At 42.8% G+C, this 13528-nt stretch overlaps 1 protein-coding gene across 1 annotated transcript in view; it reads right to left on the bottom strand.

Annotated features, from left to right (window-relative positions):
* The window catches only part of CCDC88C (coiled-coil domain containing 88C), a 214516-nt gene that overhangs the window by 180997 nt on the left and 19991 nt on the right, over nucleotides 1-13528 (bottom strand). Inside the window, exons 2-3 of the mRNA XM_019519909.1 lie at nucleotides 13284-13519; nucleotides 2400-2508 (exon numbers count right to left, since the gene is read on the bottom strand). Of these exons, the coding sequence (XP_019375454.1) occupies nucleotides 2400-2508; nucleotides 13284-13519 (345 nt within the window). The remainder of the gene's footprint in view (nucleotides 1-2399; nucleotides 2509-13283; nucleotides 13520-13528) is intronic.

Raw genomic sequence — 13528 nt, 5'->3', positions numbered from 1 at the left:
CCCTTTGGATTAACGTCATCCACCACTGCCCGTTGATGATAAAATCATACAGGAATATCACTCTTGCTCCCCTTCAGAAACACTCTTCCAAATAAATAGAGAACTAGTGATAGACCAGATTTGGTAAAAGCACCAAGGCCAACATGGTATTTTTAAAGCTTTTGTTTCCCTTTGAGGAAGCAGCAGTTCATTCTTCTATTGTTTGTCAGGAACCTCCCATCTCACTTCCAAACTGCCGCTGCAATTGATTAGATGTTCTCAGCCACACACTAGGCTCCTAGCTATTAAATTACATTATTTGACTGTCGTAACCATAAATTCAGGTCACTTAAGAATTCCAGCAGGTTAAAAAGTGGAAGGCTTTTTTCAATAATTTTCACAAAGAGTTTCAGATAGCAAAATTCTCCAATACACCTTGAACTACCTACTTGAGCTGCCTTGGCAAAACATTGGAACAGCCAGCCATTATTTAATTAAAATGATATACAGTAAAAGCTCTGCTATCTGGCATGAGTGGGGAATGGGGGGTGCCAGTAATCTAAAAATGCCAGTTACCTGAGGCAGGGGTTTTCAGCCAGACGTGGAGTGGGGATTGGGGGTGGTGGCAGCCACACACGGAGCAGCGGCAGCACAGGATGGTGGCTGCCGCATGCAATCTTCACTACCCTCACCCCGCATGAAGCCGGCCGGCCAGAAATTCCTGTCAGTAGTGTATGCCAGTTACTAAAATGCCCGTTAATGTAGCTTTTACATTAAGTCAGTGATTCTCAGCCAAGGTGTCAGGACTTTCTGGCGTACTATGAGGGCACGGGTCCTCGCTGCCTGGCCACTGCCCTGTCCTCACTACCTGGCCCCTCTGCAAGGAGGCAAGAACTATCACAAATAGTTTTCAAAATGGGGTGCTGCTCAATTCACAAAAGTTATGCACGGGGGTCTTCAGTCTAAGAAGGTTGAGAACCACTAGCTAGATAGTTTTTTAAAATTCAAGCAATTCTTCAAAGAACAACAAGAGCCATTAGAGCAGAGGTGACAACACTCTCTTGGTGTCAATCACATATAGAAAATATGGTTACTACACAGATAGCCTTTAACTCCACCCAAACTAAAAGGAGTTGAAGGCCACGTTATGTTATTTAAGAGGAAATCTCTCCTTTATTGTCAATGAGGCTTTGGATTTGTCCCAAAGACCTTGATGTAACAAAGAAAAACAAGTTCTTTACATGTAAAATGAAGATGCAAGAGTATTAAAATTTATTAACCTTGCTATAACAACAGATTTTCATGAATGGACTCAAAATAATTAATTTCCTGCTACTATATTGTTTACAAATTGCTTATGCCCACGGCTCAGCTAGTGAGATATACTAGTAGACTACAGAGCAGTGGTATGTTTTCTCTTTCAAATATGGAAAAAACTTTATTAAATTTTCCATCAGCAGGCTCAGCTACTTCTCCCTGTTAAAAATAACAGCAAAACAAGTATATCTAGGATGCTTTAGACAGCTTTTTTGGGCAGGGTTTGGCTCTATGATATTCTAGAGTCTCTTCCAGCCTAGTTTTCCTGTGATTCTACAATACAGAACAGTTGTGCCAACTTTATGATTATAACAAAAACAGCTCAGAAACAACCAGGACCCAGATATCATGTTACCCAAATCTGAATCACATTTCTTTTCTCCCATACCCAATCTGTCTGCTCAGAGGAACAAATTATTTGCACAAATTGACTTTAGGGTTCTCAGCACTCCATGGACTGGGCCATTAAATTCTAAGTCGCACAGTAAATTCAAAAGGCTGCAGTAAGAATACTACAAACAGGAAACTGGAATACTCACAAGATATTCAGGACTGTCATGCTACAAGGGATGCTCAAAAGAACAAATTAATCCTTTGGCACTTCTAACCAAGCGCATGACAATGAGAAGTCTGTCCTGCAAACTTATAAAAAGTCATAAATTGCTATTATTTTTTTTAACAGATGGATTTATTTTCCAACATGTCTTTACAAATTAGAAAATTTCTCCAGAGACCAAGTTTTCTACAAGCAACCTGTTTCAAGCAGGGTTACCTGTTTTAAATAAAAATATAGACCAGCACTACCATTTTAAAAAACCTGGATAAGGGCTGACTAACTATACAGTGGTATAAACTATAATAACTTTCAAATTCCATCTTGTCTTTTGTTTTGAAAAACCGCTCATGAGCCACTGCAGAAGTTTACTGTATCACTATCACAGAGGACTGGCTATACAGGCTGAACATGTTTTTACATGAACACAATTTCCTCCGAATTTTCTGTGGGAGGCTTCTTTAAACAGACCACCAGCTTCTGTACTAGCAAAGAAACACTACAACTATCGCAAAGTATCAATAAAAGCAAAGAGAGCAAGAAGACACACCTGATAGTAAGTCTTGATGTTTCTGACTAAGATGGTAAGGTTCTGGACTCGGAGGTTGATGTCATTATTGATGTGTTTGTTAACACGCTGGTTGGTTGGCCGAGGATCTCTACCAAAAAAAAAAAAAAAAAAAAGTTAGTTATTGAGTAATCAATCAATTGTATGCCTTAAACATTACAGCAACACAAAGGGGTCTCTTAAATATCCAAATAGAAAATATTTCAGTACATTAAATACAAACTTACAATGCACACCAACAACTTAACATTGCCTTTGTATCTGTGCAACAACAGGAAGAGAGTTTGGCACCCTGGCCAGAACCATCCCAGGTAGCTCATTTTAAGCAATCCTACCAGGCAATTCAAGATGCTCCATCTCTTTCAGGCAACATGCCACCACCACGATCCACCCATGAATCAAGGAGCATACTTAAGTTTTGTGTCTACACACAGAATACAGTCCATGATGGAAACAGCTTAAGCTCATTTAGACACAAGTTATACAGGTCAGGCACAACATAGAGGCAACAGTTAAAACCTGACAGTTTAGAGAGGTTTAGGTAAGATTACTATAGACAGACTTTGGTGGTCTATAAAGTTAAGTGTTGTAGGTTTCTGGTGTTCTTTTAAACAGACAAACAGGCTAGTTTTGTTTTTTTTCTCTTTCTGCTGCTCTGCTGCCCATCTGGTCAAATCAGATTACCAACTGAAGCCTTATACTGCCTTATGTTTTATGGATGAACAGTATAGAGGGATGCTGACTGGGACTTCTAGGTGCGACTGCAATGTAAACAAAGGTACATGAATTGAGGAGGAGGAAAGCTAGACTCCATTAAAAAAAAAAGAGAAAATACAAGGCCTGAACCTCTAGTATGAAAAAAAAGCAAATGATTAACAAATCTGAACATACACATTAATATGTATACACCTCAATTTATCTTAAAAGGGAACCGACAACTTTTATCTGCTAATCCGTTAGTGAAATATCATACGCTTCCTCTATAAAAGAATGTTATCAAACTCCTACACAACATAGGTATCAGCATGCAGTGCTCTGCTTTGGCTGTTAATGAAGGTAATAAGAACTCTTCCAGAAAAAAGCCTGAATTCAGATTTTGACACGTAAAAGGGAAACTGATCTACTATTTTTAAAAATGTTTGAAAATTTAAGTAAGTATCCCAAGAAGTTAAGCTTTTTTTTGTAAGCAAAACCATGTCAGTTCTTTGTTGCAATGGACACAAGTAGTACATATCCAGACACCACAGAAACACACAAGTGCAGGGTGACCATTAGGCTCAATAGGTCATACAAGTACTTATTTAGACAGATTAAATGTCTAGGCAGCACCACAAGACAAATATAGGATTTGTGAGCTGCACTACGGTTTGGATTCTCCATGTCAAGACTACTGCATTTTATATAGAGATCAGCCAGCCTGATGAAATCTCTAAAAAGACATTGACACACAGTCCAATTCTGAAGAAAGCTGGATGCTTAGCATGTCTGTTCAAGATCACTACTGTAAATTGGGAAGCTAAAAAAAAAAAAGGAAGAAATGTACAGCAGTGAAGCTGACGAGAAGGGGTAGCCTGAAGTTTGCTTGTTTCCATGTGTATTAGTCTCTCTCAGCATTACAGCACTGTGCTACTATCAAGCAGCCAGTGTCCATTAAGTTAAAGTCTATGATCAGGAAGAGAAAGACACTGGTTTTGGCTGTCTAGCATCTCTCTCCTGTCATAATAAAACAATGAATGAAGTACTGCTATTGACAGCTGCTTATCTTTTATACTTGTAATTCTATCAGTCTGATACACAAGGAATGACAATGCGACTCGAAAACACCTGATGCAAGTTAACCAGCTCCTTCTACCAAAACAATAACGCCTCTTAGCTTTTCAGCTTGTCACCACAGAAGACTTTTATGAAATATTAATCCTTACTGTATAATAAATGGAAATGCTGATACTAAAGGTATACAACAGAAGATGAACAGGCGAAATCACAGAGAGCTGCTATTGGAGATCATGACTGGTTCCTGAAAACTAGGTATCCCAGTTTTCCTGGTATTACCCAGCTCTGCTTCTTGGCCCAATCAGTAGTGGGATGAGCACCTAAGAATGCCAGGTGTTCATAGCACCTGCAAAAAAGCTGTTAAGTAATTTTGGTATTTGAAATGAGCTTTTAAAGTACACTGTCTTTACCCAACACCCCTGTCTGGTACGAGCGTGTTGCTTTCAGCAGAAAAGGTAGCTTGCCCTGCTGCCACTGCTCCCACCTTCTTTTTCGCTAGAGTTTAAAAACCACAGTCATCCTTGGCTGCCTGGATATGAAAAGGGTGGGTGAATGGGCTGGCTTCTATGTCTGAGACCTAAAAGTAAGTGCAGAACCACAGCAATCCAGGGACAATCAAAGGGGAGGAAGGATCAGAAAGACTGAAACAAAACAGTTTGGGGTCTACTACTGGATCTCAAGGGCAAGAGGCAGTGAAGCACTCCATTGGCCATTGCCCACTCCTGCTGAAATGAACCAGAAACTAACCTGCAAATGAAGGATTCCATGCAACGCACGTGGGTACATTCAGATGTGCAGTTAGGGAAGGCAAGGAAGGAAGGGTAGATAAATCACAACATGATAGAATGGCTGAACTTTGGAAAGAAAGGGGGGAAGGAAGGTGATACAAGAAATCCTAAGGGAAACAAACTCAATACAGGAAAAAAAAAAGCAAAGGCGAAAAAGGGTGGAGAACACAGCTTATACAAAACACCACACTAAAAGGTAAACCTTGACCTATAATAACAATAACTGGAGTCAAGCCAGGGAGGGTAAACAATGTTCAACGACAGCGAGAGGTTGAATAAGCTGTGCAACAAGAGACAAAATCCATAGAAATATTTTTTCTTAATTAACTCAAGACTCAGGGTCACAAACCAGAGACAATGAACCACTTACAAAGAATATCATTACCAGCCCCCTTTCTTGTTTCCAGGTACTGAATTGTATTAAAAGCAGCTTTTGCAACAGATTATGCAGAAAACAACCTGGATCTCATATACTGTTAAACACCTCCAAGGGAGGTGGTGCAGGCTCCTACCCTGGGGGTTTTTCAGAAGAGGTTAGATGAACACCTTGCTGGGGTCGTTTAACCCCAGTACTCTTTCCTGCCATGGCAGGGGGTCGGACTAGATGATCTTCTCAGGTCCCTTCCGACCCTAGAAGGTATGAAACTATGAAGTGGCCCCTGAGAATTGCTGTATTAAAACATAGCCCACAATATGAATGAGTTGGAAACCCCTGGTCTGCACTTCCCAATTTTAACTTAAGTCCTTGGATATCTGATGTTTTGTTTAAAGCTCTGTTCTTGACGGCATATAAATACATTAGAATCTCAATTCCCAATTTTTAAACAAAAGGTGGGAGGCCAGGTGATGCAGAGCAAAGCCTGAAAATGTGACCCAAGTGTCACCTAAAGATAAAAAAGAAAGAACCAACAGCTATTTTTATTTGAAAAAAACCCCAAAAAACTTGGCAATTAAGCCACTCTCACAATTTTTGAGAAGGAAAATGAAGGGCTGAGTCATGATTTTTTAATGCTTTGGGTTCATAGTACCAAGAACCTGTTTGGAAAACAGCGTAAGAGACAAGACGCCAGTTAAAACAGATTGTGAATTACACGAAAAGGTTCTTTTTTAAGTCTGAAGTGACAAGCCTTGCTTAAGTAATTTGTAGCAAATAAACGGTACAAACAAGTAGGAAGTCCTCCAGTTGGGTCAGAGGTTTATCAAGTGTTAAAAATCAATCAAATATACCAGGTATTAGTATTATTGCCAATGGGAATCTCCTGTAGTCTTTTGCCTGCACTTTGTTCCTGGAAGTAATTCACTTAACTGAAAACACCAGAGAAGAGATATTGATGTCATAGCTTTTAGACTTCCTCTTCTTTAGTATCTAATGGCAGAAGCCAAGGAGGACTGAATTAGATGCTAAACAATGGCCTAACAGCAAAATAAATATTCAAATACTCAGTTCAAATCCTTTAAATAGTAGTAGAGATGTGTTTCTCAATAATACTGTCCCAATTATAAATAGCTGTTTGCTGCACCCTAAAAGCTACATCAAGTCCAAAATCATATTTGATGTTCCTATCACACATGTGGAGATGGCAGAAGATATCTAAGTTGGCAATACTATACAATCTGAAAACTGCACTTGAAATTGAAAAAGCTTGTTCATTTACAGCAAGTTCAGCTTTTGTGAAATGTATTCCTAGTATATATATTGTGGCTATTTACCAAATGCTCCAGTCCAGCTGTGTAGCATTTTAAAAGTCAACATGCAAATATTTAGAGACCACCACTTCCCAATAAGGATCTTCTGTATGAAGTTAAAGCCTTAAGCAATATGCTTATACTAAAACGTATTCCTGCCACAGCAGCAATCACTACACTCAAGGCAGTCAGCTCTGTGTCATCATGTGCCCATTTCATACCAGGAAGTGACAGTCAACTGCCTGTAAAAAGTCACAGCTCAAAAAAACTTCTTTGAAATTTCCCTACTAAGAAGCATGCTGGTTTAACATAAGTACACTCAGAGGTAATCCAAAGGTTCTGTCCTTATACTAACAAATTATGGAATAAACAGCCTCAAACACCATAAATTCACTGTTTTACTCTTTAGCACAACATAGTCAAAGACTATAACATTGATTTTTAACGATTATAGATGCAGAAACAGAAGTATGGCTTCATCCTATCCAGTGTGCATGCTTAGGTTATGGTATGCTACACTCTAGGACAGGAGCAGAAGCCTGTCTATAACAAAAATAATTAAGCCCAGTTTTTTAAAGGTTCCATTGCTCCACTTAGCCCTGCAACACCTTTGCTATATTTTAAAAAATTATTTGGGAGCATAATAGAAGTCTCAGTGACTTTCAGTGGGACTAAGTACATCAGTCACTTATTAAAATGAGACTTGGGTTCCTGAGTCAGTCGGTCACCACAATGCCCAACAGAGCAGGTGCTTGGCATTACTTGGAAGCATCTGAAAAGATGCGAAGATGTTAGCACAGGATAGAGCACTGCATACTGAACTAAGCTATGGCCAACTGCTGCCTGAGCATGTAGGATAGTGCACACAATGGCTCAATTTCATATGCCTGCAAACACAGATTCTACTTCCTTCTAGACCTTTTATAGATATTAGCTGTCTAAAAAGGATGGGAGTGAAGACAGAGCCCTAACCTTGCCCCCTTCCCTACAGCTGGAAGACCTGGACAGGCAAGAAAAGGGAAAGACACCAAAGATCTTGCAAGGATGGTATAGTTGCCATAAGGACGTCTGAGCCATCCAAAATGCATCCCTGCAGTCAAAACACTACTGTGGTCCTTCACGCACTCTCCAATATGCCAGATGGTGCACAGGGCACAATACGGCCACTGTATTTAAAAACCACAGCCTGATGGTATACGTGGAGCCTGCTCAGCTTAGTCACAGCTCTACATTTGTCCGGCAATCAAAAGCTTACTGAGTTCAACTGTATCCCTGACTCAAACCTCTGAGCAACAAACTGGCCTTAGACCCTACTTGACAGGATGATTTTTTTCTAAAATAAAGTATCTATAGCATGCATGGAATAACAGCAAACTATCAGCTAAGGTAGGGGTGGGCAATTATTTGGGCTGCAGGGCCACTTAAGTTTTGGTGAACTGTTGAGGGCTGTGGAAGGGGGGCGATCTGTGAGGAGGGGCTGGGGAGATGCCAGCTGATTCTATCTGGCTGACCGGCTGCTGCCAGGAGCCTAATGAAGGGCTCTGCCCTGCGCCATGCTGCTACACTGCAACCGAGGCCAAGCCAGGCAGTGCACAGACTCCTCTGTCTCCCCTTCCCCTTCCACCCCAGCTTCCTCATGGTGCTGCACGGCCGTTGCATCGCTACCGCTACAGCCAGGCCTGCATGGGACAAGGAGCTACACAGCATGCCAACCATCCATCCCTCCCACTGCAACGAACCTCTGCTGCCACACAACTGGGAAGGCCAGAGGCGGCTGCCCTCAGCCAAGCCCCCTCCTCCTTCTTCCCTCCCTCCCCCCACCATGGCTGGCACCGACTCTCCTTTTAGTGGTGCTGTGGCTGCAGCAGCTCATCACTGCAGGTGGGCAGATGGGCCAGCTATTCAGCACGCTGCATCGTACCCCAGTCCTGTACGGGTCCAGCTGCTAGCAGCTGCAGTGCCAAGACTGCACAGCTGCACTGCCAACAGGAAACCAGGTTGGGGGTGGGAGACAAAGGAGTGTCTGCTGTGGGGCCTGGCCCAGACCTGGCTGTGACAGAGCACAGTAGCATGGGACACAGCCCTCCCTCCTCAGGCTCCTGACGGGCCAGACAGAATCAACTAGTGGGGTGGATACAGCCCACAAGCCATATTTTGCCCACCGAGCTAATGCGAAGATGCAAATCTGTGAGACTTGTGTGCTGACATCCCTGCTTTAATGTTCAAAAACATGGACGATATATGCTAGGCCGGTGGTTTTCAACTTGTGGCCCATGGACCCCTGGGGGTCTGCAGACTATGTCTAAGGGGTCTGCAAAAGATGACTATGATCAATCAAAAGTAAGTGAATGCCCACACTTACAAGTCAAAGGTGTCTGCACCTCCATTTAAAATTTCCAAAGGGGTCTGCACTTCCATTCAAAATGTTTTAGGGGTCTGCAAGTGAAAAAAGGTTGAACAACACTGTGCTAGGCACATCAAGAGACTGAACAGCTTGCACATGAGATGTCTGCGAAAAATCTTGAAAATAAAGTGGGAAGACAGAATACCAAACACAGAGGTACTGGAGCATGCAGAACTGACATATTTAGAAATACCTATGGAGGTACAACAATGTGCGTAAAAATGATATGAAGTGGCTCAACATCAATGTAGAAAGCTGAGAGGAGCGCACAGAATCCCATCCGATCTGGAGGGACAACTCAACATGAAGAAGCTTTGATCCAGAGGATGGAAGCGAAGTGAAAAAAAATAAAGCAGCATGCTGTAAATTTGGACTCCAATTCAGACAACATACGGATCTGTGAAACTTGTAACAACTGTGTCACTGGTGAACTGGGCTTATCAATAGGTACCTAACCAAAATCGTGATTTTTATGGAAATAGCAAAATCTGGCATTGCCCACAAAATCCTCAATAAAAAAACCTACTCAAAGTGTCTGTAGGCACTGTGATCTGGCTGTGCAGCCCACCAGAGAGGGATGCAGGGAGGGGGGACTGTCCACACAAAGGGGAGCCCAAGATGGCTGCCACCCTTGCCACTGATTGGCTAAGAGGGCTACCAATCAGTAGCAAGGGGTGGGGCCACGTGACAGACCGCGCTTGCAGCCAATCAGCAGCAAGGGGTGGGACCCACCAGAATCCCTTAGCCAGAGGCGTGGCATGGGCCACCATGATCAGCCCACGAAAATGGAAGCTGGTCCCGCAATTTCCCTGCAAAATCAGGTGCCCACCTCCAACTTAGGGAGACCTCTACTTATTAGCCACAAGCAGACACATCTAACTAGACCTCTTGTGCGTACACCATGACCCAGAGGTCAACAGTCACCTATGTATCTACAGCTGCAGCCTCAACTTACGGCAAAATTTTGTACAGAGACTTTTGTTTTGTGTGTTAAGTCTTCACTTGTGCACTCTACTTGCTCACCAAGACCAATCTGTTTAGCTGCAGCAAAACGATAAAGGTTTCAGTTACATGAGACCATAAAACATCCTAAAACTCTAACTGACATTAAAGTGTGAAGTCACATGCCTGTATTGTTTGCGTTCAGACACCTCTGTCAACTGGTTATTTTGCCTGAAGGCTAAACAATTTCAAACAAAATTGACAAGGAAAGAATTACCTGATTGATCGGACACCTGTCTAACAAAAGGACTCCAGCTCTTTACTATATTACATCCTCTATGTGCATGTTCAAAGTATAGTATGGCACATAGTATACTATCAAATTTGTCCAAGACCTTGACAAACACAACGTCTGCATGAAAGGATCTTAAACCAAGTATTTAAAACCAGCCCTTGACAGAGCTTGAAGAACTGATGAGCAAGCATTTCTAAAACATTTATTTTGCTATACTGAAAGCTTTGTAGGGCAGAAACACCCTTAGAAAGGCTTGCCTGATTTACAGGCAAGCAGTAATTGCATTGTAAATTCCAAAGATTGGCTAAGAGTGAAGGTCAGACAGCAGTTTTCTGGGCTGCACGTACATAAATGCAACAGCGCTCTTTCCTAAGTTAGAAAGTCTTGGGCACTCACTAGAAAGCTTTTGTTGCTTGCTTCTAAGGTACCACTAGAAGAGCTTTGCCAAAGTCACCTATAAAAGGAAAAAGAAAGCCCTTTCTGCTACATTTAATCAAACAGAGGAGTTTTTTAGTCCAAAACTTACAGCATGCTAGTGTTCCCCCACCTACATGTTCCATGGTAATGCTGGCACTGCACTCGTTTAAAATGAAGGGCTGGACTGTTTGTGGTCAATAAAAATGCCACGACGCTTTTCACAAGAGTATGGTTGGTATCCTGACCATATGCTAACTAACGTACCTGCATGCATGTAACTACATGCAGTCAGCCACAATCCTTTTCCCTCTACAATTTCAAATGTTACTGTTCACCTTCTTTTCCAAAATACCAGTGAATAGTTATATGTAACCACCCTAGAGGTGGCTGCATTTCAGTGGCTACATTTCAATGGCTGATGAAGTTCTGCCACTGAAAAATAAGAAATGTCAGCAGCTGAGATTATGGGTTTATTTTAAATAGACTTTAAGACTGTTCTAATTGGGCACATCCAGACAAGTGTAGTTGTGTGGTATGTGACACTGGTGTTCTCTGCACTGCAAGGGTGCGCTGCCCGAGTGTGTGCTCCACTGGGATATCCAGGGGTCAAAAAAACCCACAGAAAAACAAAACAAAATGGTGCAACACATATTTGGCCAGTGTGCTGCTGAAAAGCGGAGCTGGGCCACCCAGGGCCATGGTGCAGCTGCCAGCCAGGCTCCACATGGCAGAATTGCGACAGCTACAGCCCCAGGAGGCCCCCAGGACCAGCCAAGGCTGGTGGGGCCAGCCCAGTGCTGACCTCAGCCTCCTCTACCCCACTCAAGAGCAACTTGCCAGGCATCAGAGTGCATGTGACATGGGTGTTCCACAGGAACAAGTAGCGGTGGCACAAGACGCACTGCCGCTACTTGCTCCTGGGGAACAAAACATCCACACACTTCCGGATGTGCCTCATATCTTTAAATACACCAAATCTTCTATATTTTTTTACCAACAATTTCCTTAAATTATTGTTTCCTGTTAGTCTGCTTAGTTATTGTCACTAAAGGTCCATTACAGCTACAGCGCTCTACTTGCTTGGCAAGGCAATTCTTCTCAGAAAAAGAGCCAAGAATCAAAATCTTCTACCACTCTCACACAGTTCAGGTCATTTTAACAGTATTGTTTGGGCTCTAATCCTGTAAATTCTATTTGGAGAGGTGCTGTTCTGAAAAGTGACAGAGAATTTCCTTCTGGAATCATCTCAAATAAGACTTTACTCATTTTATAGTTCAATTAATGCTGCAGCAAGACTACTCAGGAGAAGCCGGATTCTATTCCGACTCACATAGCCATGACTACAGCAGAACTGGGAACTAACTTCCACGTGCAGAACCTTCATTGTTAGTAATGTGCGACCCAGCAAGGATTCAGCTCGCTTTTGAGATAGCGCATCCAGTTGGCTCAGGAACATAAGGACTGCCATACTGGGTCTGATCAAAGTACCATCAAGTCTGTTCCTGACAATGCAAACAGGAGATGAAGCAACCCCGCCACAAATTTCATAGCACATACCTTGACGGGGAAGATGTGTGCACAGACTCTCAAGTCACTTTCAGAAAATAATAAGCTCCCAACTAGAAGTTTAGGTGAGCATTTAGGTGCTCAATGCTGGCCTAACTTTAGAAGTCAATAGCAGTTCAATCCAGTGAGAGCAGTGTGGTCAGTAGTGACTACTGTTGAAAATCCTGCCCTTAACGGTAAAACTTCTTTCCATATAAATTCTTTATCTGAAATGTATTCTGTATGCTCAGAGCCAAATAGAAAAAGCCTTATGACAGGTTGTCAGAACATGCACACGATAAATTCAGCAACAGGAAAGGATGTGGTCAAAACTAGATTAGCATTGCAAACTTTTTACCAAGTGCTCACATAAAAGAAAGAAAACAAGCTAGATAAATTAAATGGTCTGCTTTTCCAGACCAAAATATTTATGTTTCTTATTTATATTGTTAATGTGACATGATAAACCTTCCCCTGAAATGAAAAAAAGTTATACTATTGGAAACTTTATTTGAACCTGCTTCAGATGCTGCTCTTCAGCAAAGTGCCACCCTGCCTACATTAAAGTTTCATGAGATGAAATTTCATTTCCTCATCTATACTGAAACGTACCTTCCCAGGGGACTCACACATAGAAAAATAACTAAAAGAAAAAGAAAATGCATTCATTTACTTTTTTCAACTTTTTTACAGCCAATTTGAAAGAGATTGGTCCAAGCTGAGGAAGTGACATTTTCTCTCACCGTTCAGCACACTTCCCACCCACCTCTGCAAGTTATACGAGACACCCAAAAGGTTTTAATGGCGGTCGAGTCGGCTCCCAAAAGACTACACAAGAGAAACCACACAGCATTTCCCAAACCAGGAGCCCCTTCATTCACGGGCCCTGATGTAATCTGTCCCCAGGATGCCAAAGGGCCTATTGAATAGGACGAGGAGCCGAGACGGGCTTGCCGTTGTGGCCGACTGAGTTTAAGGCTGGACCTCAGGAAACTCGCGCGTTTTCGCCCACTTACATTTGCAGCATGATTTTGTTCAGGAAGACGCCGTCCACCAGGTCCATGTACATGCTCAGCCTGTCTTGGTTCTCGTTGCCCAGGGGCCCGAACGTCTTCACCTGTCGGGGCGGACACGTCGCGGGCGTGTGAGCGGGCCCCCGGCCCCCATCACCCCCACCCGCAACGTGCCCGCGGTCCCGCGCCCTCCCTCCAGGCCGCCCGGAGCAGCCGGGCACGCGGGGCTGGGCGCGGCGCTGCCCGTC

Source organism: Gavialis gangeticus, unplaced genomic scaffold (assembly GCF_001723915.1).
Source record: "Gavialis gangeticus isolate Ggan-Ray unplaced genomic scaffold, GavGan_comp1, whole genome shotgun sequence".
NCBI classification, from domain to species: Eukaryota; Metazoa; Chordata; order Crocodylia; family Gavialidae; genus Gavialis; species Gavialis gangeticus.
Note: the sequence above shows the minus strand (reverse complement) of the source record. Positions and strands in the feature narration are given on the sequence as shown.